The 26,658-nt window shown below is 39.5% G+C and overlaps 3 protein-coding genes across 4 annotated transcripts; 1 reads left to right on the top strand and 2 right to left on the bottom strand.

The window, feature by feature from the left end:
* Nucleotides 1-851: 851 nt before the first annotated feature.
* On the bottom strand, nucleotides 852-15,701 carry matcap2 (microtubule associated tyrosine carboxypeptidase 2). Its single transcript, XM_059509964.1, has 7 exons — nucleotides 15,449-15,701; nucleotides 8,017-8,684; nucleotides 4,676-4,819; nucleotides 4,101-4,233; nucleotides 2,696-3,001; nucleotides 2,076-2,173; nucleotides 852-1,194 (listed from the first exon to the last, which is right to left on the bottom strand). The coding sequence occupies exons 1-7, from the start codon at nucleotides 15,474-15,476 to the stop codon at nucleotides 1,036-1,038; spliced, it is 1,536 nt and encodes a 511-aa protein (XP_059365947.1). The 5' UTR covers nucleotides 15,477-15,701; the 3' UTR covers nucleotides 852-1,035.
* Nucleotides 15,702-16,298: 597 nt separating this feature from the next.
* On the bottom strand, nucleotides 16,299-21,786 carry LOC132104475 (chromatin target of PRMT1 protein-like). Of its 2 annotated transcripts, none has more exons than XM_059509962.1 (6): nucleotides 21,533-21,786; nucleotides 19,691-20,063; nucleotides 18,861-19,011; nucleotides 18,230-18,407; nucleotides 17,284-17,418; nucleotides 16,299-17,111 (listed from the first exon to the last, which is right to left on the bottom strand). In XM_059509962.1, the coding sequence occupies exons 2-6, from the start codon at nucleotides 19,783-19,785 to the stop codon at nucleotides 16,912-16,914; spliced, it is 759 nt and encodes a 252-aa protein (XP_059365945.1). In that variant the 5' UTR covers nucleotides 19,786-20,063; nucleotides 21,533-21,786; the 3' UTR covers nucleotides 16,299-16,911. The 2 variants fall into 2 exon arrangements, with proteins under 2 accessions (XP_059365945.1, XP_059365946.1); XM_059509963.1 differs by having other exon boundaries at nucleotides 19,972-20,063; nucleotides 21,533-21,785.
* A 1,547-nt stretch (nucleotides 21,787-23,333) lies between these two features.
* On the top strand, nucleotides 23,334-25,393 carry snapin (SNAP associated protein). The gene is made up of 4 exons (XM_059510319.1): nucleotides 23,334-23,541; nucleotides 23,832-23,878; nucleotides 24,866-24,984; nucleotides 25,066-25,393. Exons 1-4 carry the CDS (start codon nucleotides 23,426-23,428, stop codon nucleotides 25,171-25,173), a joined length of 390 nt encoding a protein of 129 aa, XP_059366302.1. The 5' UTR covers nucleotides 23,334-23,425; the 3' UTR covers nucleotides 25,174-25,393.
* The last annotated feature ends 1,265 nt before the right edge of the window (nucleotides 25,394-26,658 follow it).

Genomic DNA, 26,658 nt, shown 5'->3' with positions numbered 1-26,658 from the left:
TTTATATTTTTAAACCATATAATTCACAATAATGAGTCTTTAACTGCCTATAGCCTAGCTTGCCACAGCACACCACAGAAGTAATGATTATAAATGAGTCTAGGAAACAGACTGCCTTAACATTATAATACTTCATTGATAAACTAGTGTTTTCTGTATTTTCAGCTGCAGTGATGAAGTCTACGACACTGACTTGTCATCTCCACAGACATTCACGTTTCATAGGGATTACATCATTCCAAAATATTTGCTTTCCATTTGAATTGGTTCATTTAAAAGTAGACATTTTGGTTTCTCTTTGTTATCTCACAGAGTATCAGCTCTTTTTTTTTTTGACGCGTTCAAGTTCACAGAGACCTAAACAGCAGAAAGCGCACCCTGTTTACTTTCAGAATTTTACAAAAGCACAATGTTTCGTTGTTTGTATATTGTGAATTCTGCACCCCTGCCAGATTATGCAACCCCTCGTTGAAGCCGCACTGATTGCCTAATCCTAACCCCACCCCTAACCCTGACCACCACCCCCCCCCCCCCACACACACACACACACACACATCTACTCCTAAACCTACAAGAGAGCAGCCATGTAACGATGCTACTAATAACTTGTTTCATATGATAAGCCACATTTGAGGTCCCAAACGAAACAAGCGTTTGGATGTCCTGACCGATGTACTGTAATTACCACATAGACCAGCTGTTAATAATCTGTCCGTCACAGACTACGTGACTTCGCCACTTCCTTTGGATTTTTTATTTCCTGCAACTAAGCGATTTATAAAATATTGATCGACTATAACTCTAATGGTTAGTTGACTATTAGGGGGCAGCCCTACCTAAGTCTCAAATATAAAAAATATTTAATGCTTCTAAAAATAGGTTATTTTTTTATGCAAAAAGTAATTTAATCTTTCTTTCTTTCGTTTTTAGTGAAATATGACCTGGACATGTTTTATTTTTTTTATTTATGAATGGTAATGTATGACCTGGACAGGCTTTGTGAGAATCATGCTGGTGGTCGGAGGTCACATAAGTTCAGATAAGTGTGCACAGCTCCTCATCGGTTAACTGGTTGACCTCCATGATTTTATGAAGCTGCTCTGTATAGCGCGCTTGGTCCTGCAGGAAGTGAGGAATCCGCACATGCTCCAGCAGAGCCAGACTCTTCAGACGCTCCACGTCCTCATATGACACCTGCACAATACACACACACACACACACACACACAGAGTAAAAATAGGGCTCCATGATTAGGGCGCAAGTCTGTGGAGTTAATGCTGCTCCATGTGAAAGCGTGCAGGTGGTGGAGATTTACTGCTGATTACAGAACCGGCTTTACTGACAAGATGTGCATTAAATATTGCATGGATCTTATCATGCAGCCCTTTTTGTCATTTTAGCATGATAATATATATATGCTGTTGTGAGCATGTAGGAAATACTCCTGCTGCTCAAATAACATATATGAAATAAATTGCGCATATAATATAGATGAAATCACCCTGTAGCAGATCTATACAGGTGGAGCTGGGGAAGGTGGAGGGTTTCTGAAGTGCGCTGAACTGCTCCAGCGAGCACTAGCCAAGTATAATAATGTTACACAATAATGTTGAGCAGCACGCTCATTGGCTGCTGATGTAAAAAGAAACCAAACAGCTGTACTGTGTGAATAATGATGTGATTATATCAGACTAAATTAGAACCTGTTGGCATCAGTGTTGCCAAGTCTGCGATTTTCCTGCAGAATTGGGCTACTTTAACACTGTTGGCACGGGTTGTTTTTCATTTTTGCGGGTTAACACAATCACAATGACATAAGATTTATCCCCTGGAATGCGAATTTTACTGGAGGATCCCCTTGGAAAAACCCTCGGAAAGCTATTGGGTAAGTTACTGGTAACCCTGATTGGTCTGCATCATCTAGAGTTTCATGTCAAAAATTTGTAAATACTTAATTGAATATTGTGATTTTGGTTACATTTCGATTCATTATGCATCAAAAAAGACAAGCTAAAAATAAAGTGTGTCAGTAAAGTAACACTCTGTGCATTTAAACATGTTGACTTCAAACTGACCTTGCCCAGAGCCATAAGCAGCTGGAAGTCAATCTTGTCTCTGTGCCTGAGGATCTTCAGGATGCCATCTAGATAAACCTGGTCTTTACTGAAACAACCTTAATGACAAAAATATTGGATTATTTACATGCATAAACACAATGATAACTCTCTAAGTCATTAAGTCTGAGAATCAGGAATAGTGGTTGACCGATATATTGCCGATAAACCGATATATCTGTTGATAAACAGCATTTTTTTTTTTATATCAGCTCTGTTTAGAAATAGCTGGTTACATTGTTTTCCTTTCTTTTTATTCATATTTGTAACAATTGCTTTATTTGTGAAAAATACTGTAATATAGAATCATTGCCATTTAAATAAATACTTTTACTTCACAGTAAAAATTTATCAAGTTAAAAAAAATGTTTGAATTTTAATAATTTACAAATGTAGTAAATATTATGTAAAACACATATGAGCAATTTGTATGCAGGTTTTTAAAAAAAATCTTTTACATTTAACAGTGTGATATCAAATATATATTTTCTTTATATCGGTCTTCAGCCACACTCCTCTATAAGATATCGGCATCAGAAAGTCGATGTAGGCTGACCAATACTCAGGAGGAAGTGCTGTACCTGGCAGTGCTGTGTCGGTCTGTCCTCGTTTGGCTCTGACACAGTAGTCCCATCGTGTGTTGGGGTCGTGGACAAACCGGCCCAGGTTGTGAAACAGCTGTGAGAAGGACATGCGGCTGGCCTGGTAGACGGTGTAGTAGAGCAGGGCGGCGCGCCACAGGGTGGGGTCCTTGCGGAAGAGCACGCTGTGGATGCTGGCCAGACCCTCCTCAGTGGGGTTGATGGGCCGCAGACCGTGTTTCTTCCTGCCGCCACCGCTGCTCCACGGCTGGTGACTGTTGTTGATGCCACGGAAGTAGTGTGTACCTGCACGAAAGATGAAGGTGCGTTTGCTTAAGCAACCAAATCACAACAATCTGGATTCATTAATTCATACCAGAAGATCAAAGTCAATCAGAATTTATAACCACTATAATAACTATGAATAATTTGTGGATTCATGTGTTATTTGTAATAAATAAATGAAATGGTGTGTAGACGACGCTTGAATTAAATAAAGCAGCTCAACTCATTCATGATTACAAGCCATTGTCACACTTCTTGTGATATCCTTTTAGCATACTAAAGTTACGCTTTAGTATACTTTTAAAAAGTATTTTTTTTATAAAAAATATAAGTATACTTAAATATACTGTAATATGATATACTTTAAAAGAATAGACTAAACGTAAGATGCTAAACTGAATGCGAACCACAATAAAAATGAAATTGTATAATAGTTTAAATGTGTATCAAATGCAATTAGCTTTTTTGCCCCACTTAAGTAGGACTTAAGTTCATCTTTTTATGTCATTTCATATACATGTGCTTTAGTCTGTTAGTCAACACATCAATTATTTAAAGCATGACAAAAGATTCTTAAAACAATTATTTAAAATTTACTTTAAATTAAACTTGCAATTTGAAAAATGTACTTAAGTGTTAAGAAAGTCATGAAAGTCTCTCTTTAAGTAAACTTGAAGAGTTTAAATGCACTTTTAATATTTGAAGTACACTAATAATACATTTAACCACACTTCTTTTTCACAAGGGACTCGCTTGTGACTACTGAACATATCTTTACCAAAACATTGGCAATAGTTGCCAGGTCTTGTCTCCAGCAGCCAACCCCTGGTTTCTGAACAGACAGAGACAGTGAGAAAGTGAAGGAGAGAGAACACACAGCGTGGGAGTGTAATTACTGGGGGCCTGACACTGAGCTCTGATACGCTCAGGGTGTAACAGTCCCTGACAGCAGGAACACAAGCTGTTGCCGACATGGACGGCTGATTTTCCTGGGGTGACCGAGACATTATCCAAAGTACAGAACACAAGAGACCGGAGCTGGTGGATCGTGTAAGACTTGAATAGTTCTCTAATAGGAGACTCAACGGACTGTGAGATGCTGACACAGACAAACACGCACCGATTTCGTGCCTCAGCATCCCCTCCAGCCACTGCTCTCTGGCAGTAGAGATGTTAATGGTGAGTGTAGGTCTGCCGTTCACCACAGTCATAGACGCTCTGGACAGGAGGTCATCAGTAAGATTAACCACAATCTGCAGAGACAGAGGAATTTCTACATTCAATTGTTAGAAAGCTCTCACAATAATAAAAATATCAATCAACTACACTACCATTCAAAAGACTGGGATCAGTAACAGCAGCAAATCATCCAATTATACTGATTTCTGAAGGATCGTGTGACACTGAAGACTGGAGGAATGATGCTGAAAATTCAGCTTTGATCACAGGAATACATTATATTTTAAAATAGATTCAAACAGAACAGTTTTTTTATTTTGTAATAATATTTTTAATATATATTTTAATAAAGCTTGGTGAGCATAAGAGACTTAAATCATACTGACCACAAACGTATCATTATTTTGTATTTTTCTCTACTTTTTGATGTTCATGAGATTCTCTTTGGTTGAATTAAAAGCGAATATTAACTGTGAATATACATAACGCTTCTATGTGATGGTTTCGCTGTCTCACCTCTCCCATGCATCCTTCCTTCTCCATGTATTTTTTGACATGGTACCAGATGCGGCTCTTGGTGAGGAGGTTTCCTCCAGTAGCCTGTTCAAACTTCTCATAGGAGCCGTATTTCTGCACGGCCAACTCCATGATGCGCACAGCCTGAGACCACAGCAAACACTTAAGTAGTAACCCTTTATTGTCACTAGTCACAAGTACCAGCGAAATTAGCCATCAACCTGTCCATACATACACTGCATACATACAATGGGGTAGACAGAACAGGACGACAGGAAATTGAGGAAAAAATACAGCATAACATTAGGAAAGTGAGGAGAAAAAAAATAAAATAAAATAAAAAAAATTAAAGATGAGCAATAGAAGACAACTTTTACAAATTCAGCACAGCAAAAATAGTTTTTTGTTTATGCCAGGGTTCATTCTTTTTAAAACAGATAGCATTTTAGATTTTTGATTCTAATATAAATGTTTTACTTTACAATACTTTAAATATTAAATAGCTCATGTATTTTTATATGTTGACTTCCCAATTATTCCAATAAGGTTTCCTTGTGTAGAAATGTACGATAGTAGGACTGATATTTGGGCCTGTTTGTGCTTTGAGATAAACTCTGGCTGTGTAATGCAGAGGCATAGCTGAGAATAACGCTCAATTGTTGTCATGAATGTACAGACCTCAGTGAATAACTAGGCCATTGGCTTTGGTGCAGTGTGGATGTATGAAAACTGATTTGTGATATGTCAGGATATGCTTGAGGCTGATCCACAGTGAGCTCGGCACTCTGAGATAATCAATATAATGGACTGAAATGAATGCATTTCTCCTTTGCTGCAGCACACAAAGCTCTAAAACAGCCACTATATCCTGCTATACGTTCATTTAAACATTATCCAACTCTCTGATAAAATATAACTTGGTATGTTGTTTTTGTTGGCTTTTTTAGGCCAGGAAAACTATTATAGGATCTCTGATGCCCTGTACAAAGTGCTCTCTGTTGCTCTCACAGTGTTGGCTCTGTTAATAGCTAGCAGGAAATTGAATTAAATTGAATTGATGAACTCAAGGAGGTTTATTTGTCTGATTGTGTTTTTAAAGCACCTGTTTCTATCTTAATCCAGGTTGAACAGCAGGACTGCCAATTCAAACCCATTTCATGGAGGACCACGGCCCTGCAGAGTTTAGTTTCAAGCCTAATTAAACACATCTGATCCATCTAATCAAGTTCTTAGGGATTATTTGCAAACTGGTATGTGTGTTAAAGGAGGATAGGAACTGCAGCCCCCCAGGAGCTGGATTATGGGGTGTGAATGAAAATAACTGACACAAAACCTTAGAGAAGATTTCAGCACAAAAAAGGATGAAGGCAAATGAACGCTAAATGTGGCCAATCGTGAGAGAGAATCAAATGGAAACCTTGAGGGCAGATTTGCTGTGACTTCAAGCTCTTAAACCAGGTTCAGTCAAGGTCAGCTCTAAGACAAACATGGCCGAATTTCTATGTACATTTGCTAATTCTCTCCAAAGTCCTTTTTAAAGCAATGCAGCGTGCAATAAAATGAAAACAAAACAGCCCCAGCTAAGTCGTGCTATACATGTTTTATGAATTGTTCTAGACACTAGGGCTGCAACTAACGATTATTTTGATAATCGATTAATCTGTCGATTATTTTTACGATTAATCGATTAATCGGTTTATGTACTTATATTTTAGTTTTTTCCATTTTTTCCCCAAGTAAATTATTAATAAATGGTCTTTATCATTCAGCATAGATTTAAGAGATTTTAACCATTTTGCACTATCATATCCTCATCAAAAATATACCTGGAGTTGTTTTATTGTGTTAGTAATCCCTTGTCAAACTCTTCTGCAATCAGAACACTGACCCATACTCTAGCAAATTTCACAAGGAGATTTCAAATAACGTTTTCACCATGTCAGTCCTTAGACCTCCTAAAGTAGTTTAACATCCCGAACAAAGCTTATTAAGGAATCTTTCAGAACATATTTTCACGAAGAATAAGGATAAAACAGAATAAAATTGCAGTGCATTGTATTTTATTATTTACTGGGAAAAAGCTTTATAGCTTTTGCCTTGAAATTGTAAACAATCCTTCAAAAAAAGTGCCAATGGCATGAAACCTGAATGGAACTCACAATTTAAAGTAAAATCCATCAGAAGGTTGTCCAGAAAAAAAAATAGGACACACACAAAAAACCTGCTGTGTGAAAAAGAGCAGTGAATAATACTTAGAAAAAAAAGTGCATTTCAAATATCTTTAAACATTTACCTCTCTCATTCAGTCATAATTAGGTTGCACGACTGAATTTTGAACTGGTAAACGACAAACTGATCACAGAACATGTTTGTAAAGCTTTAAATGTTAACTGTTAAAAAGCAATGTTATCAGCTTTTTTGACTAAACATTTGCAAACAACATTGTACTGGAGAATCTGCACAAATGAAAGTCTTAGGGGCCGTTCACAAATCGCGCCTAAAAACGCGTGGAAAACGCTAGGCGCACCGCTTTCTCCTTCTTTCCAAAGCGCTCGCGCAGAAGCGCCCCTGAGGCGTCTGCCTTTGCTAAGCAACCATGACGCGCTCTCTCCTTGAAGACGCGGAAATTTCAGCAAAGGATAAATGGATTTGCAGCTCAAAAAATCGCTTGCAGTAGCTCTGCTACTAAATTTATTTCAAAATGGAAATCCATATACAACTATGATCAGCTGTTCCTTTCATCTTGACTGAGCTTTTAACGTTACGGGAAAGGATGAAGCTGATTGGTTAGTTCTTGTCACATGACCCGCGGTGCGGTTGCTGCATTCTGAAAAGTTGAAATGTTTTTAACTCGATGCGGTGCGGTGTTGGAAATAACGAACTTGAGCGTGCAAAAGACGCGATATGTGAACGTCCCCTTAAACAGTGCAGTAGTGCAGAGTTTACAGGTTACTCTTCTTTTTTAAAGGCTCAATGTAAAGTACTCCCACATCACGCTGAATGCTGCAGACATAGACATCATATGATGTCTATGGCTGCAGAGACACTGTTCGGGAAGCACGTGACATAAAACAAGGCCAGCTATTGGCTATTCGCTACTTCTCCTTTTGTACTGGCTGAGTAAAACCTCCGGTGGCTCATTACTGCCACACTTTGGTCACCGCAGATTTGAAATATGCACGAAATGAGCCGCTTACGGCAAATAAAAGTTATTTAGCAACGAATCGATGACTAAATTAGTTGACAACTATTTTAATAATCGATTTTAATCGATTAAATCGATTCGTTGTTTCAGCTCTACTAGACACGCAATGCGCTTCTCATCAGGTATGGACACTCACCTGTGTGAGGAAGCGGTCTGAAGCGGTGCTGTGCTTTGCTAGTACTTGTGGAGGCAAAGGGTTGTTGTACTCAAACTGAGGGTTGCATTTAAATTCTGATTTGAAAAACCTGGCCTTCTCTTTCTCCACATTAGACGGCTTTATGGCAGTGAGGATGCATAGCTTTTTTATTGAGTTCTCTCCATCACGAGTAGCAGGGAGCACTCTGGACAGCTGTGGGAGTTTGGTGCTGGCCGGGTAGCAGTTTTTTGGCCTGGGGATGGGGCCGGGGGCCAGGCGGATGGCACTGCCCAGCACGGTGATGCTATTAGTTTGCTTGGAACTGCTGGTGGAGAAACAGGAGAACACAGACTGAGAATGCCTGCTGTCTCTGCAACCAAAGGCCAGTCCACTCATTGTTAGAGGCGCAAGAGTCGGCAAGGGTCTGTTGGGATGCCTTGCCGTGGAGACTCTTTTGGGGCACTTGTAGGAGGAGTGTTTAGGGCTCTCCTGAGCATCTGACTCTTTCTGCAGCAGTGTGTTGTAGCTGCTGGTGGCTGTGTTAAACAGGTCCTTCAGAACACCAGAGGATATGTGCTCCAGATGCAGCTGACTGGGGCTCACAGGCTTCTCCATCGGACTTAGGACACAACTCTTAGACATTTCCATCTCTGGCCAATGAAGCCGTTCTGGAAGGAAATGAAACAACAACAAAAAAAAAACAATATTCATATACGATATATACTTAAGGATGTACCACAGTAAATTACTGCCTTGTAGTTGAGACCAGCTCATTCAATTCCAGGCCTTTTGGCGCTTTTCCACTGCATGGTACGGCACGGTACAGTTCACTTTTGGAGGGTACAGTACAAGGTATTTTTTTAATACCACCTCAGTTGAGGTGCCAAGTGAACCATACCATTACTGAAACATTACGTGTAAACTCTGCTGATCACGGATTTGCAGGAAAGAAACATCACTACCTGCGTCACTGAACTTGACTGAACTGAACAAACACAAAAGAACCACTAGATTTAAATCAGCACAGTCAGCAAAGGATCGAATGCAACCATTTTGAATGAGCGCACCTTTTTTAACAACCAAAAAATTGCTGTTTCGTTGTCTGTTGAGGAAGTACAGACATTCCTCTCATTGATAGCAGATAAGCAGATCCAGCGAAAGCTTTATGGGGCGACGAATTAAAACGTTTTTCACGTTTCGGGGCAGTAGATGCGGCGCAACAAAAACATGTAAATAATCCCTACCACTCTAAAGCAGTACTAAACTGTAGTGGAAATGCAAACCGAGTCGAGCCGTGCCATACTGTACTGAACCGTACCGAGCCAAGTCATATCACACAGTGGAAAAGCGCCATTTGAGCCAAGTCCGAGATCAGAAGAGGGTCACTTCGAGTCAAGTTTTAGACCAGAAGAGGGCTGCGTTTGAGTCAAGTTTGAGACCAGAAGAGGGCTGCGTTCGAGTCAATTTTGAGACCAGAAGAGGGCTGCGTTCGAGTCAATTTTAAGACTAGAAGAGGGCTGCGTTCAAGTCAAGTTTGAGACCAGAAGAGAGCTGCGTTCAAGTCAAGTTTGAGACCAGAAGAAGGTTGCCTCTGAGTCAAGTTTGAGACCAGAAGAGGGCTGCGTTCGAGTCAATTTTGAGACCAGAAGAGGGCTGCGTTCGAGTCAAGTTTGAGACCAGAAGAAGGTTGCATCTCAGTCAAGTTTGAGACCAGAAGAGGGCTGCGTTCGAGTCAAGTTTGAGACCAGAAAAAGGTTGCATCTGAGTCAAGTTTGAGACCAGAAGAGGGCTGCGTTCGAGTCAAGTTTGAGACCAGAAGAAGGTTGCATCTGAGTCAAGTTTGAGACCAGAAGAAGGTTGCATCTGAGTTAAGTTTGAGACCAGAAGAAGGTTGCATCTGAGTCAAGTTTGAGACCAGAAGAAGGTTGCATCTGAGTCAAGTTTGAGACCAGAAGAAGGTTGCATCTGAGTCAAGTTTGAGACCAGAAGAAGGTTGCATCTGAGTAAAGTTTGAGACCAGAAGAAGGTTGCATTTGAGTCAAGTTTGAGACCAGAAGAGAGCTGCGTTCGAGTCAAGTTTGAGACCAGAAGAAGGTTGCCTCTGAGTCAAGTTTGAGACCAGAAGAGGGCTGCGTTCGAGTCAATTTTGAGACCAGAAGAGGGCTGCGTTCGAGTCAAGTTTGAGACCAGAAGAAGGTTGCCTCTGAGTCAAGTTTGAGACCAGAAGAGGGCTGCGTTCGAGTCAATTTTGAGACCAGAAGAGGGCTGCGTTCAAGTCAAGTTTGAGACCAGAAGAAGGTTGCCTCTGAGTCAAGTTTGAGACCAGAAGAGGGCTGCGTTCGAGTCAATTTTGAGACCAGAAGAAGGTTGCCTCTGAGTCAAGTTTGAGACCAGAAGAGGGCTGCGTTCGAGTCAAGTTTGAGACCAGAAGAAGGTTGCATCTGAGTCAAGTTTGAGACCAGAAGAAGGTTGCATCTGAGTCAAGTTTGAGACCAGAAGAAGGTTGCATTTGAGTCAAGTTTGAGACCAGAAGAAAGTTGCATCTGAGTTAAGTTTGAGACCAGAAGAAGGTTGCATCTGAGTCAAGTTTGAGACCAGAAGAAGGTTGCATCTGAGTCAAGTTTGAGACCAGAAGAAGGTTGCATCTGAGTCAAGTTTGAGACCAGAAGAAAGTTGCATCTGAGTCAAGTTTGAGACCAGAAGAGGACTGCGTTCGAGTCAATTTTGAGACCAGAAGAAAGTTGCATCTGAGTCAAGTTTGAGACCAGAAGAGGGCTGCGTTCGAGTCAATTTTGAGACCAGAAGAAAGTTGCATCTGAGTCAAGTTTGAGACCAGAAGAGGGTCACACCAAAATCAAAACCGAGACTGGAAGAGGGTCAAGTTTGAGTCAGGTCTGTGCTGAGAAGCAGGCTGCATCTGAGTTAAGTTTGAGTCCAAATGATGCTGGGATCATGACAAAACCAAGACAATGAAACTCTACAGTTTGGTCTTGAGTACTACGACCTCTATACTACTCTGTAATATTATATTGCTAAGGGACCTAAAAACCAGAGATGTATAGTAACGTAAGTAGAACTACTTCACTGTACTTAAGTACTAAAAGGCGGTATCTGTACTATACTAGAGTATTATTTTTTTCTCCTACTTCCACTTTTACTTCAGTACATATTTTCGATGAGTTTAATACTTTTACTCCGATATTTTTTTTATGTGCTGCATCGTTACTCGTTACAATTATAAAAATGTTAGGAATCATTCCATTACAAACATAACTGTAGATGGCAGGTTTGATGAAGCTGGCACATCATTGAGCGAATCAAGAAGACTGCGCGTGCTGACTGAACTGCTGTGAAGAGAGAGATGAACACCGAGCCGAGCCAGATAATGACTCGTTCACGAGTCAAGAACCGGTTGCATCGGTTTTCGAATCACCAGTAGTTCTTTCTGACAGTTCGATTCAATAAACCAGTTGAAGAAAACAGTTCACCGGTTCTTTTGCGCTCGACGTTATGGCGTCATTGGCGTTGACTGCAAGCCTTCGGTTTACCTGGTAGAGTTGTGACGTTCGCAAACGAACCGATTCTTTTGAACGGCTCATAAACATGAACGATGGGAGCCGAATCGCGGCTGGAGGGGAGCCGTTTTTTCTGCAGACATCCCAAGTCTCCCGGAAGTTCCGGGAGTCTCCCGTTTATTGAAAGCGGCTCCCTGAGACCCGCAAATTAGTTAAAATCTCCCGGAATCTAGACCGAGCGAGCAAAAGCGCGCATGCGAAACAGATACTGTGTTTCAAACCGTGTAGCGCACGCACGGCAGAGAGGGAGAGGGAGCGAGAGTCCTTGCGTGTGTGTGCTAATGTGCGTGTGTGCGAAGCGCATGTAAGACAGAGAGCATCCTGATTGGACTGTTTCTGCAAATCAACCAATCAATTGTCAGTGTGGGCGGGCTTTTATCTCTACTCCTGAGTCCCGAACAAAATTAATTAGTTATGTCTATCTAGAAACAGGAGCACCATTGCAGAGGGAGAGTGCCACAAAACAAAAAAAGTATAAGACACATTTTACGGCAGACTACACGAAAGTGTACCCCTTATAGGTGTCAAACATAATGACAGTCTTGCTCAAGCATTGCCCATGGCGGGTTATATGATTGCAAAAGGCATGTTGAGGTGAGTTGACAAGTTTCATTTCATCTGCATATTATTCAGGCTAGTTGCCAAGGCTACATGAAAACATATTATTAACTATTAACTATTAATTATTACCATAATTATTAACGAATAATTACATAGGCCTATAGCTCATAGAAATAATATTTTATGCTTTTATATCCTTTAGGGACCACAACATGTTAGGGCGGCTAAGCGCAGGGAAGGCTGGGGGGGGGGGGGGGGTTACCTCCCTGAAACTCCCTGACTTTTTGCAGGTTGGGATGTCTGTTTCTGTCGTTCTTTTTTCCTATGTGTATTTCACACAGATGCACACAAATGAGCTCCTCCGCGAGACAGAACAGTTATAGGGGGAGGGGCGCACCCAGCGCAGACCAACCCTTTATAGTGTGATGATATTAGTTATTAGTTGTGCATGTTCATTGCAGCCCACTTTGTTATTGTTCATTGACTTGAAGGGGCTGATGTCCTATTTGCAAAGTTTACAGTAGTAATAGTATGTAGTATGTAGACATTTCCATTTTATTTATTCTAATTTTATCTACTTTAAATATTTTTTGTTTTCTATCAAAATGTTCTTGTGTGATAACAATGTTCTTGTGTGAAAGTGTTTGTAGTAAAAGCTGTTTTGCACAGAAATTCATTGCAGCCGGCTTTATTTTTTATGTTTATTTGAGTAGGTATTGTATGAATAACATAAGTCAACGTAGCTTTACACACACACACACACACACACACACACTTTGTACTAAAGGTAAATCCAAAATAGTGATGTCACTGTCTAAGCAGAGGGATTTGTGCAACCCTATGGAATATAGTCCACACGTGACAAATGAGGTAATAATCAATATTTCAGAATAATTCAAACTCAGATATTGGTGTGTGATATCTGAGTTTTAATTATTTGACTACAAATCTCACCTCATCATTCCTCCCAGTGATTATTTCCAGGATAAACTGAGATGCCCCCAAGCTGGCTTCTTAAAACTGACTAAATATTTAAAAAGAGCCAAACCAAAAAAAAAGCTTTTGAACGGCTCTTTGAAAGGAACGGATCGCGAAGATCCGGATCCCCTCAAAGAGCCATAAACCCCATCACTATTACCTGGGCTCATAAAATTAGCACAGAATCAGTTCAGAATCAATCACCAAAAGAATCAGTTCGGTTCAGACGCTCTGTGTGTCGGTCTGCTTCACACTGAATCACATATGCGCAGTATCATCAGCTCCTCGATTCTCGAATCGGACGCGTCTGACAGAAACGGTTCTTGACCACTAATCTATAATATACAGTAAGTTATATATATATAGATCAGTTTTCTTGACTCGTGAACGAGTCAGTCTGTTGTTCGTTATCTGGCTCGGCTCGGTGTTCATCTTCAGTTCTCTCTTCACAGCAGTTCAGTCAGTGTACTGTTTGAGTAAATGAATTTCTCCGGGATATTGGTTTGTTTGAACTCAGAGGGAGTGTCAGCCACATTAAAAAAGTTAACAGCTTAAGTCATTTGTGGATTAATGCGTATTGGAGACGCGAACCGTTTAAAATGATTCAGTTTGATTTGGTGAACTGGTTCAAGAAGATCCGGTTACATCGAGTGATTCGTTCGCGAACCGGATATCACAAACTGCTTTGTTTTGAACTCTCTCACAACAGACACGGAAGAGAAGACAATGCTGAATAAAGTCGTAGTTTTTGCTATTTTTGGACCAAAATGTATTTTCGATGCTTCAAAATATTCTAACTGACCCTCTGATGTCACATGGACTACTTTGATGATGTTTTTCTTACCTTTCTGGACATGGACAGTATACCGTACACACAGCTTCAATGGAGGGATTGAGAGCTCTCGGACTAAATCTAAAATATCTTAAACTGTGTTCTGAAGATATACGAAGGTCTCACGGGTTTAAAACAACATGAGGGTAAGTTATTAATGACATAATTTTGCAAATTGGGCGAACTAACCCTTTAATCTGTTTTTTGTTAACAAAAAGTTATAGTCAAAGGAATTGTGATTGTCCTTTAGGTTAATCATTTGAAATAGTAAAAACAATATGTTCAAACTTTTGACTACTTTCTTTAATAACTACATAACACAATACTTGTACTTTTACTTTCAGTACTTGAGTAGTAAATTTTCAAATAGACTACTTGCAATACTTAAGTACAAAAAATGTTGAATACTTTAGTACTTCTACTTAAGTGTGGTGCTTAAAGAGCACTTCAACTTCTACTCAAGTCATTTTTTTGATAGAGAACTTGTACTTTTACTCAAGTCTGGGTCTCTAGTACTTTATACATCTCTGCTAAGAACACGTTTTTGCCATGACAATATCAAAGTTTATTAGGATGGGATAACAGTGCACCAGGTGGAATTTCAAGAAATGGAAATACTGCTGTTCTTAAACTTGAGACCAGTCCTGCAATTGTCATTTCAGTGTTGCGTCCCCATTTCCCTTGAAACAAAATATCCTTCACCCACTTAACCTTGACTCCAACAAAAGACGAGAAACAGATCCGAACTGCACAGTGAAATGAAGCATGTTGGAAGCAGTCTAGTGAGTTCACTTCACAGACCAGGCTAATCCTATTTGAGAGCAAAACAAATACTATTCCCCATTCAGCACGACAGGTACTGCTTGACAGTCATGCTCTGCATTGAATGATCCTGCAAGCTTTCGTAATCCCGTCATCCGCTGAAATCATCTTCTAAATGAATAATTGTACTGTAATACTGTAATTTGTTACTCCATCATCTCAGGAGGATAGACCAAGGATACATATAATATATCTGTGTTACGTCAGGCAACTCTGTGGCACACAAGGCCCCAATAGTCCACGTGCCTGTGTGAAATGATCCAAGGCCTTATCAGAGAGAACAGCTCTGTCAGGTGCACTGAAGTAGAAGCACCACAGCCTCAGCACCAGAGAGCCAAACTAGTGAAGAAGCACATACAACTGTCCGTCTATGTTAAGATCTTTAGGGCTCCTTTCGATGATGGAGCATGCATAAAGTACAATTGGATACACTAAACATGCCAATGCATAGGACACGAAAAAAGTTAACTCATTTTATTTCCTGGAGTCATTTTTACAATTAGTTTTAAGTAGTATAGCAGTAACTTAGATGCAAGCATGAAGTCTCAGTAATTAATTCTAATGAGTCTCGTTTTAATTAAATACCCACTTCAGTGCCCTGAAGCAGTAGGTTATTATGTCTAGTCTATGCAATCTGAAGAACTGAATACTCAGACTCACTCACCTATAACTTCAATGGATTCAAGCATCATCTCGCTCGCGCTGTGCAGCCTCAACTTTTCAGCCGTGAAGCAAATGTTTTTTATATAAAATAATGAAACGCACGAACGAAACGACAAATGCTCAGTAACGCGGTTATAGTATTTTACATATGTACAGCGCAGAGTAATGCTGTAATTTGCAAATCTCCGCTCGCAGGATCGGAACGCGCTCAATCTCCACCGCACAACTGCTTCTGACCGGACGCTGGAGCGAGCGTCAGCGCATAAGCGTGTTTCCATGGTGCCCTGTCAACGTCAGCCCCCAAGACGTCAGTTCCGTTTTGAAGAGGCTCGAGTCGTGAAATAGTTATCGTTGTAATTTTATAATCTGCGAATTGCTATTTTTATACAAGTGATAGATTTAAGATTTTTCTTTGTTTATGTCTTCATCGACTGCAACTTTGGTTTCATCCTTGCTCCTTGTTGTTTTTTTAAATTGTAAATTAAGCAATACATCTTTTTTATCTATAATAAAAAAGGCATTAGGACCTTATGATTACTATTTGACGACGTTATAAAAAAACACTTTGGATCAACCTCCGAGTTTAAACATTTAATATCATTTCTGATATTTATAGACCATTGAACAGCGTTAGCCACTAGTACAAACATCCCAGCTCTCATTACTCATCCTACACATTCATAATCCCCAAAAACATTTAATTATACACATCTAAATTATTTAGAAATAAATAAATAAAACCCGGGCCACACGCAGCTTTATACCTCCCTCTTGTGGAGATAATGAACATTTGAAGCTTGTAAGCAAGTTAATGTTGATAATATTGTTCAAGGAGTTAATGGAAGCATATGCATCTTATGGCCAAGATTTATTTGAAGCCAAAAAAAAAAAAAAAAAAAAATACAACAACAAAGGCTGTGGGTTACAATATACTTTTAAACATCTTTTATGACAGACAAAAAAAGCCTTAAGATTGTGTATACTGAATAAAAGTTCCCCTTTAAAACATAATAAAAATACAGTTTCATTTGTAGAACATTATGGCAGTCTGTTCATCTCTATAAAGCACATTTTAACACCAGACGATCAAATGTCCCTGCTTACAGTTCTGCATACATTGGGACATTTTCAGAATTTCAGCCAATAAACACGCACAATGTCTGTTATAGTTCAATGAAAAACATGTTTTTTCCCTTCACTTTATTGCCCAGTGTTTTCTAAGAGGACTTGTGTTTCAGAACTGTGGTCAGGCTTTTATGATGATACAGAGATTTCAGTTTAGACAAACGCGAGTGGCGACTCACCAATCTTTAAAGATAACGGGGATGGAACCATAACTTTGTACAACCTTCAAGATAATGTCTTCTCAGGGAGTGTGGAAGAGCAACAGCTTTAATGGAACTGAATGTGCACCTTGTCAATCAGTCTATTATCTGCAGATCTTCAGGGGGCTGCTGTCTCTGGTTACTCCATGCTCTCAGGGTCTGCCTGGGACATGTACGCATCCAGCTCGGCGTCCAGATGGCCCTTGGTCTTGGACATGTAAGCATCAATCTGGTTGTCCAGCTGCTCTCGTGTGACGATGGGTCGTCCTGCTCCTCGTCCTCTGCCGCGTCCACGACCCCTTCCTGCAAACCCTCCACGACCTCTCAGACCCCCGCGGCCTAAGAGAGACAAACATAGACTTTAAGCATGAAAGCACAAAACAGAAAAACCTAACTTTTAAGTCTCACTAAAACAGAAGTTTCAATAGCCGTCTTTTCCTTATTGAGGTCTATATATATATATAGGAGCAAAACGGCAGGCCTTGATTCATTGGTTGGTGGTACTTCTCACCTCTTCCTCCAGCTGCTCCACGTGCTGCTCCTCGGCCACCCAGAGCACCTCGTCCTACGCCTCCTCCACGCTGACGCATGCCTCGACGAAGACCCATGCGTCCAGGACCACCCCTGCCTCTCATCTGACTGGCACCTAACACACCCAAACAATGCTTTCAGCAGAGGAAAATCAACGGGGAAAATACTTCCCACAAGAGAGTACTTGCAAAGAATTGGCTTTTCTTTTACTGTTAACTTCTCTCAATAACTGAAAGATAATTCAAGAGCGGCAATGAGTCAAAATTACTCCAAGATACTACTTAAATTCATTTCAGCTGCAAAAATGATCTCCTTTAAAGGGTTATAAAAGTGTGCTTGGTCTCATGTTGTTCTAAACCTGTAAGACTGACTGACTTCTGTGGAGCATAAAGGCTGATGCTCTGAAGAATGTTTTTGATTTTATTTTTGAGTCCATACAATAGGAACCAAAACTGTTTACCAATTTTTTTTTTTACTTCTTATGTACCACTGAATTAAGTCAAACATATTTGGAACAACAAGAAGCTGAGTAAATGACAAGATGAGGTCCCTTTGATCATCTACACTCGTTGACTAGTAAGGCAGGCCTCAGCTGTCTCGTTCGGTTATCACCCAGAGGGTCTCCGAACAGCCATAAAACAACAGCTTAGACCAAATCAGCACACTGTGAAGTCCAGAGGGCAAGTGTAAAGAACAGTGTAAAGCACCAGCTGCACTGCAGTGATTGACAACTCCAAATGAAGCACAGCCGTCTTCTGAAATGTTAAGTAACTAACATTGTACTTCAGCAAAAATACACTGAAATACATGCAATTATCTCTTCTTCTGATTTAGAAATGCAGCAGAACATAATTAGAGCCTGTGTTTTTATTAATTGCAGGACAGTGGTCTGAGAAGTACACTGGAGAACATGTAAAGAGTGTCACCTCTAAGAGAGAGTGCTCCTCTCATGACTCCACCTCTCCCTCTTCCCCGCAGTCCTCGTCCAGCTCCACGCAGTCCTCCAGGAAAACCCCGTCCTCTGGCGTTGCCCGGCATCAGCGGGCCGATGGGACGACCCAGTCTGGCCTGGATGTTGCTCTTCCCAAGTCGCTGCTTCAGGCTCTACAAGTGGGTCATATAAAATGATCGTTTCTCTGGGCTGACTTTAAATAGAATTAAATGTGGTATGCCTAACTTATAAAGTCAGCATGAAATAACTCTTGTAACAATATGCAACATGAAAAAACGACAACTTTGTTTTTCCCCATCCCATTTCATACCAGAATGAAGCCAGATCTGACCTGCAAGTCTGCAGTTTTGTGTCTTTTGATTGTAATGTCTTACTGTTATTGTCATGAACGTTACATAACATTGTTCTCCAACATTAAATAACCATGCAAACGATTTGCAAATGTTTAGTACGTCCGGCTGAACTACCTACAATATTATCCTAAAATAATTCCTAGATGATTGGATAACATGAAACAACAGGCTTGTGCTCATCAGCTGAAAAGTACAATTGTTTCATGCACAGTCTGTCAGCTGATTTCATCTTTGTGCATGTTCCTCTCTTACCTGTTTGTGTTGCAGGGCAGCCTGCACAGAGGGCCTGTTCTCCATCTGCTGAGCGAGCCGGCGGTTCCTCGCACTGGCCATGTGCTGCTGCTGCATGCTCGCCCGGATGCTACTCACTGTCGGCTGCTTGTTCTTCAGCATGTTCGTGAAGCTTTTGGGACACAACAGAAGGAGGAGGACAGAGAGAGAGAGAGAGAGAGAAAGAGAGGAGGGAAAGGGGGATACGAGGAAAGGAGGGTTCCAAATCAAATCATTTCACACAGCATGGACGCAGCTCTAGAGAATGCCCTTCTTAGACCACAGCTGCTTTCATTTACTCTCTCTCTCTCGATTATATGTGAAGACACCCCAACATATTTGCTTTGCTTTTAACGTCTACGACGTGGTTTAGAGAGAAGACAGAGATAGAGAAGAGGCAGGGGAGATTTCTGAGTGATTGCCACTTACAGGCCACCATCATCCGACATGTATACACCACGCGGTGAGTCGACCCGGGGCTAGAGAGGGGTGTCTGGGCACCCAGCCACTTACAACCAAGACCGTGACCCGACACACTGTTCTGAGAGACGCTTCTGATGAGAAGAAGGGAAGGGGGTTTGGGGGGGGACAGGTCACGTCTCGGTACGGACTGAGCACCTTAATCTGCAGACAGCCAGAGAAAGAGAGAAACGCAGAGGAGGAGCAGAAAAACTCATCTGGGAGAGAGAGAGTGTGTGTGTGTTTTTGTGTTAGAGAGGGCAAGAAACACGGATGGCACACACACACACCATCCTGCATTATCATCTTATTCCCATGGCTGAGGATGCTCTTCTGCAGTGCAGTCGGTTTACCTCACCATTACCCTCTCACCTCCAGGTGTGCGCCGCTTACACAAGAGACACCTCGCCAAACACGGCATGCGATCAGATCTGTAACATTGAATCATGTAATCGCGGTCATGTTGGGTGAGCGGCGCACACCGTGAGGGCGGTCTAGCGTCCGCGTCAGGTCTGATGTCTCCCCCTCAATGACCTCCATAGTACACGTGTCTTGAGGCTTGATGCCTTAGTTATTTCTGTATGCTTTTCCCCCTGGCCTTGAGATAATGCTGTCAGGATGCGTAGCGCCTCACCGCTGATTCAGGGACACCTTGGTGGTGCTTTTCAGCACGACTTTTTGAGAAGAAGGGGCGCTCATGTTTCTTCAGACTTGCAGGGATCTCTTCTGTAAGAGAGAAACAGCAGAATACAGATGTTAGGTATCTATACTGCATGAAACGAAAGTGAAAGTCTCAGAGAGAAACAAGGAAGTTAGTGGAGAAATCTGATGTTAAAAAAGGCAATACAGACTGACTGGAGTTCTAGTTAATCTAGTTAGCTGACTAACGTTGCTTAACCTGTTAACTGACGGTTCCACTTTTTGAGCATAGTCGTGAAAATGACATTTCCAACTTAAACAGTTATAAATTTGGTCCACAGACTTAAGGTTGGTCTCTTTTTAAAGTAGACACTTGGCAGATTATAGTAAAAGTGAAAGGTTATGAAGATTATATAACAAAAAAGTTATGGAAGTTTATGAAAATATAAAAATAATTTAAATATTTATATTTTATATAACATATATATATTTTACAGATCATGTTTTACTCTAAAACTGCTAGAAAATCAAAACCAAAATTCTGAACAAGTTCCGTTTCAAATTGTAGGTTGATATCTCAAAAAATGAGCTTTCAGTTATTTTGTTTGGGCGTAGTACCAAGCTTTTCCACTAAATTACCATCAAACTTCATTAGTAACCTTTTAAGGGCGCCTTCATTTCCATAAATGGTTTGAGAGACTTGAAACATGTCTTTACATACTTTTCTCAATATTTATGCAGTAGACGTCACAATCTAAAGTATTAAGGGTCAGTATGGCAGTATTTGATTTCAATGCAACCTCAAAAGACACACATAAAAGACTACGAGAACCCTGGGCTTGTGTTATAGTTCACAATGCATCAAAACAATTATATTTTTTTTTATATATATTCAAAACACTCTTAGACAAAAAAATACAGTGGATGTTATCTTTTGAACACTCTCCATGAAAATGAATAAAGATTTTTACTGATTTTTCATGATTTCATCAATGCGTCACTATTTCAGGGTAAAGGTCAGAACGCACTCTTACTCTTATGACTACTCTTCTTGCATATTAATAAATTACAGTTGCTTTGTAAAATATTTACAAAAATAAGTCACCAAATATCAAAACTAAAGTCTTTAGGCTTTCCAATGATATATAGTTTGTCAAGATTACTTTAGGTTCAGACTAAGATATTACTTTTTAAAACATGTAATGGCATGTGGACAGTGACAGGTTAAATCAGGGCTTTCAATCTTTTAGATGCCACGGGCCCCCAAACATGAACCCTCTTAATGTAAGGGAAATCCCCCCTAAAATTAAGGTCAAAAATGCTCAGTAGGTTTTAAAACATTATGTTGTTTATACCAGGAGTCAACATAATGGAGAAACAACGAGATTGACCGGTTTCGGCTAGCAGATGTATTTACGTTAACGTTACGTAATTCAGTCTAACTGTTAACCGCTCTTGTACTTCAATATCACCGTAACTCACACAAAACTCGCTCGTATTTACATATTCACCAATCTAATGTTATATTTGAAATGTGAGACATACTGAACCCTTACCTTTTCTCTGAAAGACTCGTGTAGATATGTTAGCTGTGTAGCTTTAGCTCGACTCGACCAAATTCAAACTTCTCTACTTGACGCCCGAGAACTGTACAACTACTGCCCCTCTTCCAAATATATCTTAGAACTTAAAAACAAAGCTATATCCAACTAAACTGGCTAAAAAAAACCCTACCAATCTACTTCTACTCCGCAGCGCTATCGGCCTCACTCCTCTCATTCATCACAAAATGGTGCTAACTGCGAGAGCTAGGAAAATGGAGCGCTACTTACTGTTTCAGATATCGCGAGATTTCATCGTGAGAGGCTGTGTGACAAAATAGCGTACTAGGACTAGGGCACGTGCGTAAACGCTGTAGACTAAGATTTTAATTACTTTAAATAATAATAATAATAATAATAAAGTAATTTGAGGCAGTGGCCCTCCCCTTTTTATGATTATAAGGTATTATTTTACTGTCATTTTACATTATATTTCATTCATTTTAGTCCAGACATGTTTGATTTTGATCTTCGTTTTGCACTTTTGGTTTGAACATTTTAAATAGGCCTTGTTCATGAAAATGGGTCATTCAAGTTTTATTAAACTTTATTTCACTACAACATTCATAAGTAGAGTATTTGCCCATTTGTGTAAGATCAGTTGCAGTGTATTTTTTAAATAAATTCTTCAATTTGAACTTTATTTTGTTCTAAATAATAATTAATAAATAAAAAACCTTCAAAGTTGTGACATCTATCTTTAAATAAAACTTTTAAGAAGTCATCTATCCATTCTATTATCCAAACCTCTTTATTCTTGTAAGTGTCATGGGGAGCATCTTGAGCCACATGTAGAGAAAAACACAGGACTCACTAATAGATTTTAAGAAGTCATTTTTATTGAATTTCTCTTCTTTTGAGGTGAAAATGTTCATGTTAACTCAGCATAATCAGAGGCACAGTTTAATTCCATGTGGCTCAATTTACCCTCTCCCTAGGCTCAACTTACCCCTCAGCGGGGGCAAGTTGAGCCAAGAGACAACTTTTTTTTTTTTTTTTTTGGAAAGCCATATTTTGAAGGCAGTTTATCCAAAGGGATTATTCCCAAGGATGCACCACAATTTATGTACCTATTTAAGTTGCACCCATTACTGTCATGTGCTCACTTTAAACATGGCATGAGTAAAAACTGGCTCAACTCACCCTATTATATATTGTATCATATTATATTATATTATATTATATTATATTATATTATATATTTAAATTAAAACGGTAATATGCCATGGACCATCAAATATGATCATCCTCATGTGAGGATCCTTTGAATTTTAAAAGACAGCCACTCTATCTATTTTAATGCATAAATCACAAATCTATACTGCGAAAAAATTATATTATAATAATGTTGAAAATATTTAGTTTCTATTACATTAAATTACACATTTTTTACTCCCAAATATAATTGATGCATTGTTTGTTTCTTTTAATCTTTTATTATTTATTTTAATTAACTTCTTCAACCCTTTTTAAAATGTATTTATTTTATTTTTACATTATTACTTATAATTTTATTAATTTAATTTTTTTTTTTTTTTTTTACATTTTTTTTTACTTTTTTTTCTACACTTAGTGTAAGTAAGCGCTCACTATTTCTACGGTCTGCATTATGCATACTGTTCACAGTAAAAATTAGATATTTTCACATGCTAGTTTCACATTCAATGTATACTGCGTCGGAGACAGTATGCAGTACTCTAGCATTGCTTGAACACAGCCGTATGTGTGACGCAGAACATGCGCGCGTTTGGAGATTCGCTGATGTATAAATCATCGCACATCGCTCGTCCTAATATCTGCAGCGCGCAGTGACTAACGCTAGTGGTGTCAAATCAGCGCTCAGTGAAGATGGCCGCGCTAGCAGTGGTGGAAACCCCATCAGGGAAAGATGCTCTCGCCGAGGGTTTGCTGGACCTCCTGAGACCCGCTGTACAGCAGCTCGACTTACATGTGCACTCAGTCAGGTAGTGCGTTTTGAGAAACGTTTTCTTTCTTTTTTTTTAAACCAGAGAAACGTGCAAAATGAGCAGTTCTGTTTGCTAACATGCTAATGACTGTCAACATGACAGGTCTCGTGACTCAGAGATGCGGCGTCATGTCAAACGATAACTATTTATCTATTTATTTATTTTCTTACCTTTTCGCAGTGTTGCACGACTTGTGCGTTTGAGATATGATAAACTCTCATGGATTTTAAAGCGTGCATGAATACGGACAGCTACATCATTTATAAACCGTATATTTGTCTTCACAGAGAAAGCCAAGTGGAACTTCGGGAGCACATTGATAATTTGGCGTCTGGTAAGTTGGTCTGACGTGATTCACTTATTCATTTATAGTTTTTTAAAGTCGCAAATAGCTTAATTCGGAAGATTTGTGATGTTTACTAAATTGCCAAATTAAATGCCATAGTAGTAAAATAGGAATCACAATTATACCAATCAGCAAATTATATATGGATATATACATATCATCTTTCCGTTCACTATATATGAATTTACATGTTAGGTAAAAATGGACATGCAATATAACATCTACAGAAATTATTGTACTTTCTAAATACAAATTCTGTGTACTGCAACATTGCCTATTTCCTGTTCAAATCTGTATCTTAAGCTCAGTAGAACTCAGCTAGACAAAAATTACATTTTCTATTTAACAAACATTTCCATGATTGACTTTTGTGGTGGAACCCCAAACATTTTGATCAGTACAGCTCACGCAATGAGAAAAACATTATTTAGGTGGCACTGGCCAAATTACTGACACAACTAGGATTTGAAGCACAGATTGCATGTTTTGGATGATGCAATAGAGTTTCAGATCATTACAACTCTTTAAAAAAACAAGACTTGTCCTGGCTGGGATTTATAAATTGCCAATTGTTTTAATACTTGCAGAAGAGAATATCTGAAAAGAAGCTTGACCAATAGTGTGCATGCATTGTACATAATCAACCAATCACTGACATGCAAAGCAATGCAAATACACATGCATATAATGTAAATGTAGAAAGCACATCAATAGGAAAACAAAGACATCTAGGCAAATTAGAAAACCCAGCCAATAGAAAAATAGAAGATATTGTCATCCTGGATTGAAAAAAGTAACATGTTATGACTGTAACTTCTTTTGGCATAGAATATAAAAGGTGACTGTATGTCTGTTTGCAGTGTTAGTAAGTATTTAGTAATCTGTCTACATTGCAAACTATATATAATGCAACTCTCCTACTTTCTGCAGAATTCATGAATACTGTTATCTCACGTGAGCACTTTTTTTCTGCAGAGTTGAGTAGGATTAACGAACACCAGAAGGTGGCACAAGACTTGGACCCATATGTTAAAAAACTGCTTAATGCCAGACGAAGAGTGGTGCTTGTCAACAACATACTCCAGAACGCACAGGTAAGAGAATATTAAGCATCAGTCAATGTGCACTGTACTGCTTGGTGTTTTCCTCTTCATCTCCTACAATCTTTGTGACAGGAGCGTTTGCGAAGGCTGAACCATAATGTTGCTAAGGAGACCGCACGCAGGAAGACCATGCTTGAGGCATCTGGAGCATTTCCCCCACGCTCTCCCAGCAAACCATGATGTCTGAAATCTCACATGGAATGGAGATGCACCATTACACTGTGCTCGATGCCAAGGACCAGAATCTTCATCACATTGTTAAAGAGCGCTGGGCTATGAAAAGCACTGCTAGCAGAACACTGCAGCATTCATGTCTGTTCACAGGGGGACAGAAGTCTAAATCCACACTCATTTCTTTTCTGAACGTGTGACTTTTTAATAAAATGTTTGTCTGTATGAATTTAACTGTTGCTGAAAAATGCAATGCTGTGGATTTGCTAATTGTTTGGAAATGGATATGAATTATTATACTTATTTATCAGAACTGTCAAAGAAAATATCTAGTCTAATGTACCTGGCCAGTAAATAATCAGCTTTCAGTGTTGATCTAATTAGTGAAAGAAGATTATTGTTGTAATTTTGTTTTGTTTTGCTGAGCTGTGGAAATTAACCACTTAACAGTACAGTGTATTATTTAATCACCAGATTTTAGGCTTAGGCTCTATAGACATTTTTGTCTAATTATTTAAACGAATCATTCACCAAAAAATGAAAATTTCCTCTCCCAAGATGCAGATGAGTTTGTTCCCTCGTGGGAACAAATCTGGAGAAATGTAGCCTTACATCATTTGCTCACCAGAGGATGATCTGCAGTGAATGGGTGCCGTCAGAGTCCAAACATCTGATAAAAACGTCACAAGTAATACACCACTCCAGTCCATCAGCTAATTTCTTCACAAGGCATTACCTGATGGACTGCAGTTTGGACTCTCATTCTGACGGCACCCATTCACTTTAGAGGACAACTGGTGAACAAGTCTTTTATGCTTAAAATGCAAATCAGAGGGTAACTTGACAGAATTTAAATTTTTGTGTGCACTATCCATTTAAAAAAATACATTTTACTTTACACATATAGATATTTAGCCTCGGAAGACGGAATACTCTTCATTAACAAAACTTTTCATTAACATTTTTCATTTAAGAGTGTTAGAATTATGTATATATAAAAGTCACAGATCAAGCTAATACAAGTTTGTAGACATAACTAGAGGGGAGGTGAACTTCCCTTGGCATCTGCAGCATGGCTTTGCATTATAATTGAATCAGCAGTAAAATCTCAGGTATGCACATGTCGTATGTAAATAATGGATGCTTTGTAAGAGGATAGGAGAAAGGGTAAATGAAGGTGACCTCTGGTTTTAGCTGAAAGGGAGAGGGATAGAAAACGATTTCAGGACCGGTGAAAGGTCAAGGGAGGGAATCTATCAAGGAGGTAGTTGGAATCATATGAGGGGCCTCCTAAAAGTCTATCGATTAATGATTAAAGTGCTTTTGGAGTCTGTTCATATGCTCACTACATATGCAAACTTGGCTGAAATATGTGCATGCTACTGTATGTTGTTCCTGTCAAATATATCTATCTTGTGTCCAAAAATGCTAGAACCTCTGATCTTTTTTTTTTTAATTCACTTTTTTGTTTGTTTTTATAACCGTACACCTATT

This window comes from Carassius carassius, chromosome 25 (assembly GCF_963082965.1).
Source record: "Carassius carassius chromosome 25, fCarCar2.1, whole genome shotgun sequence".
Lineage (NCBI taxonomy): Eukaryota > Metazoa > Chordata > Actinopteri > Cypriniformes > Cyprinidae > Carassius > Carassius carassius.
The sequence above is the reverse complement of the archived record's forward strand: the minus strand, read 5'-3'. Positions and strand labels throughout refer to the sequence as shown.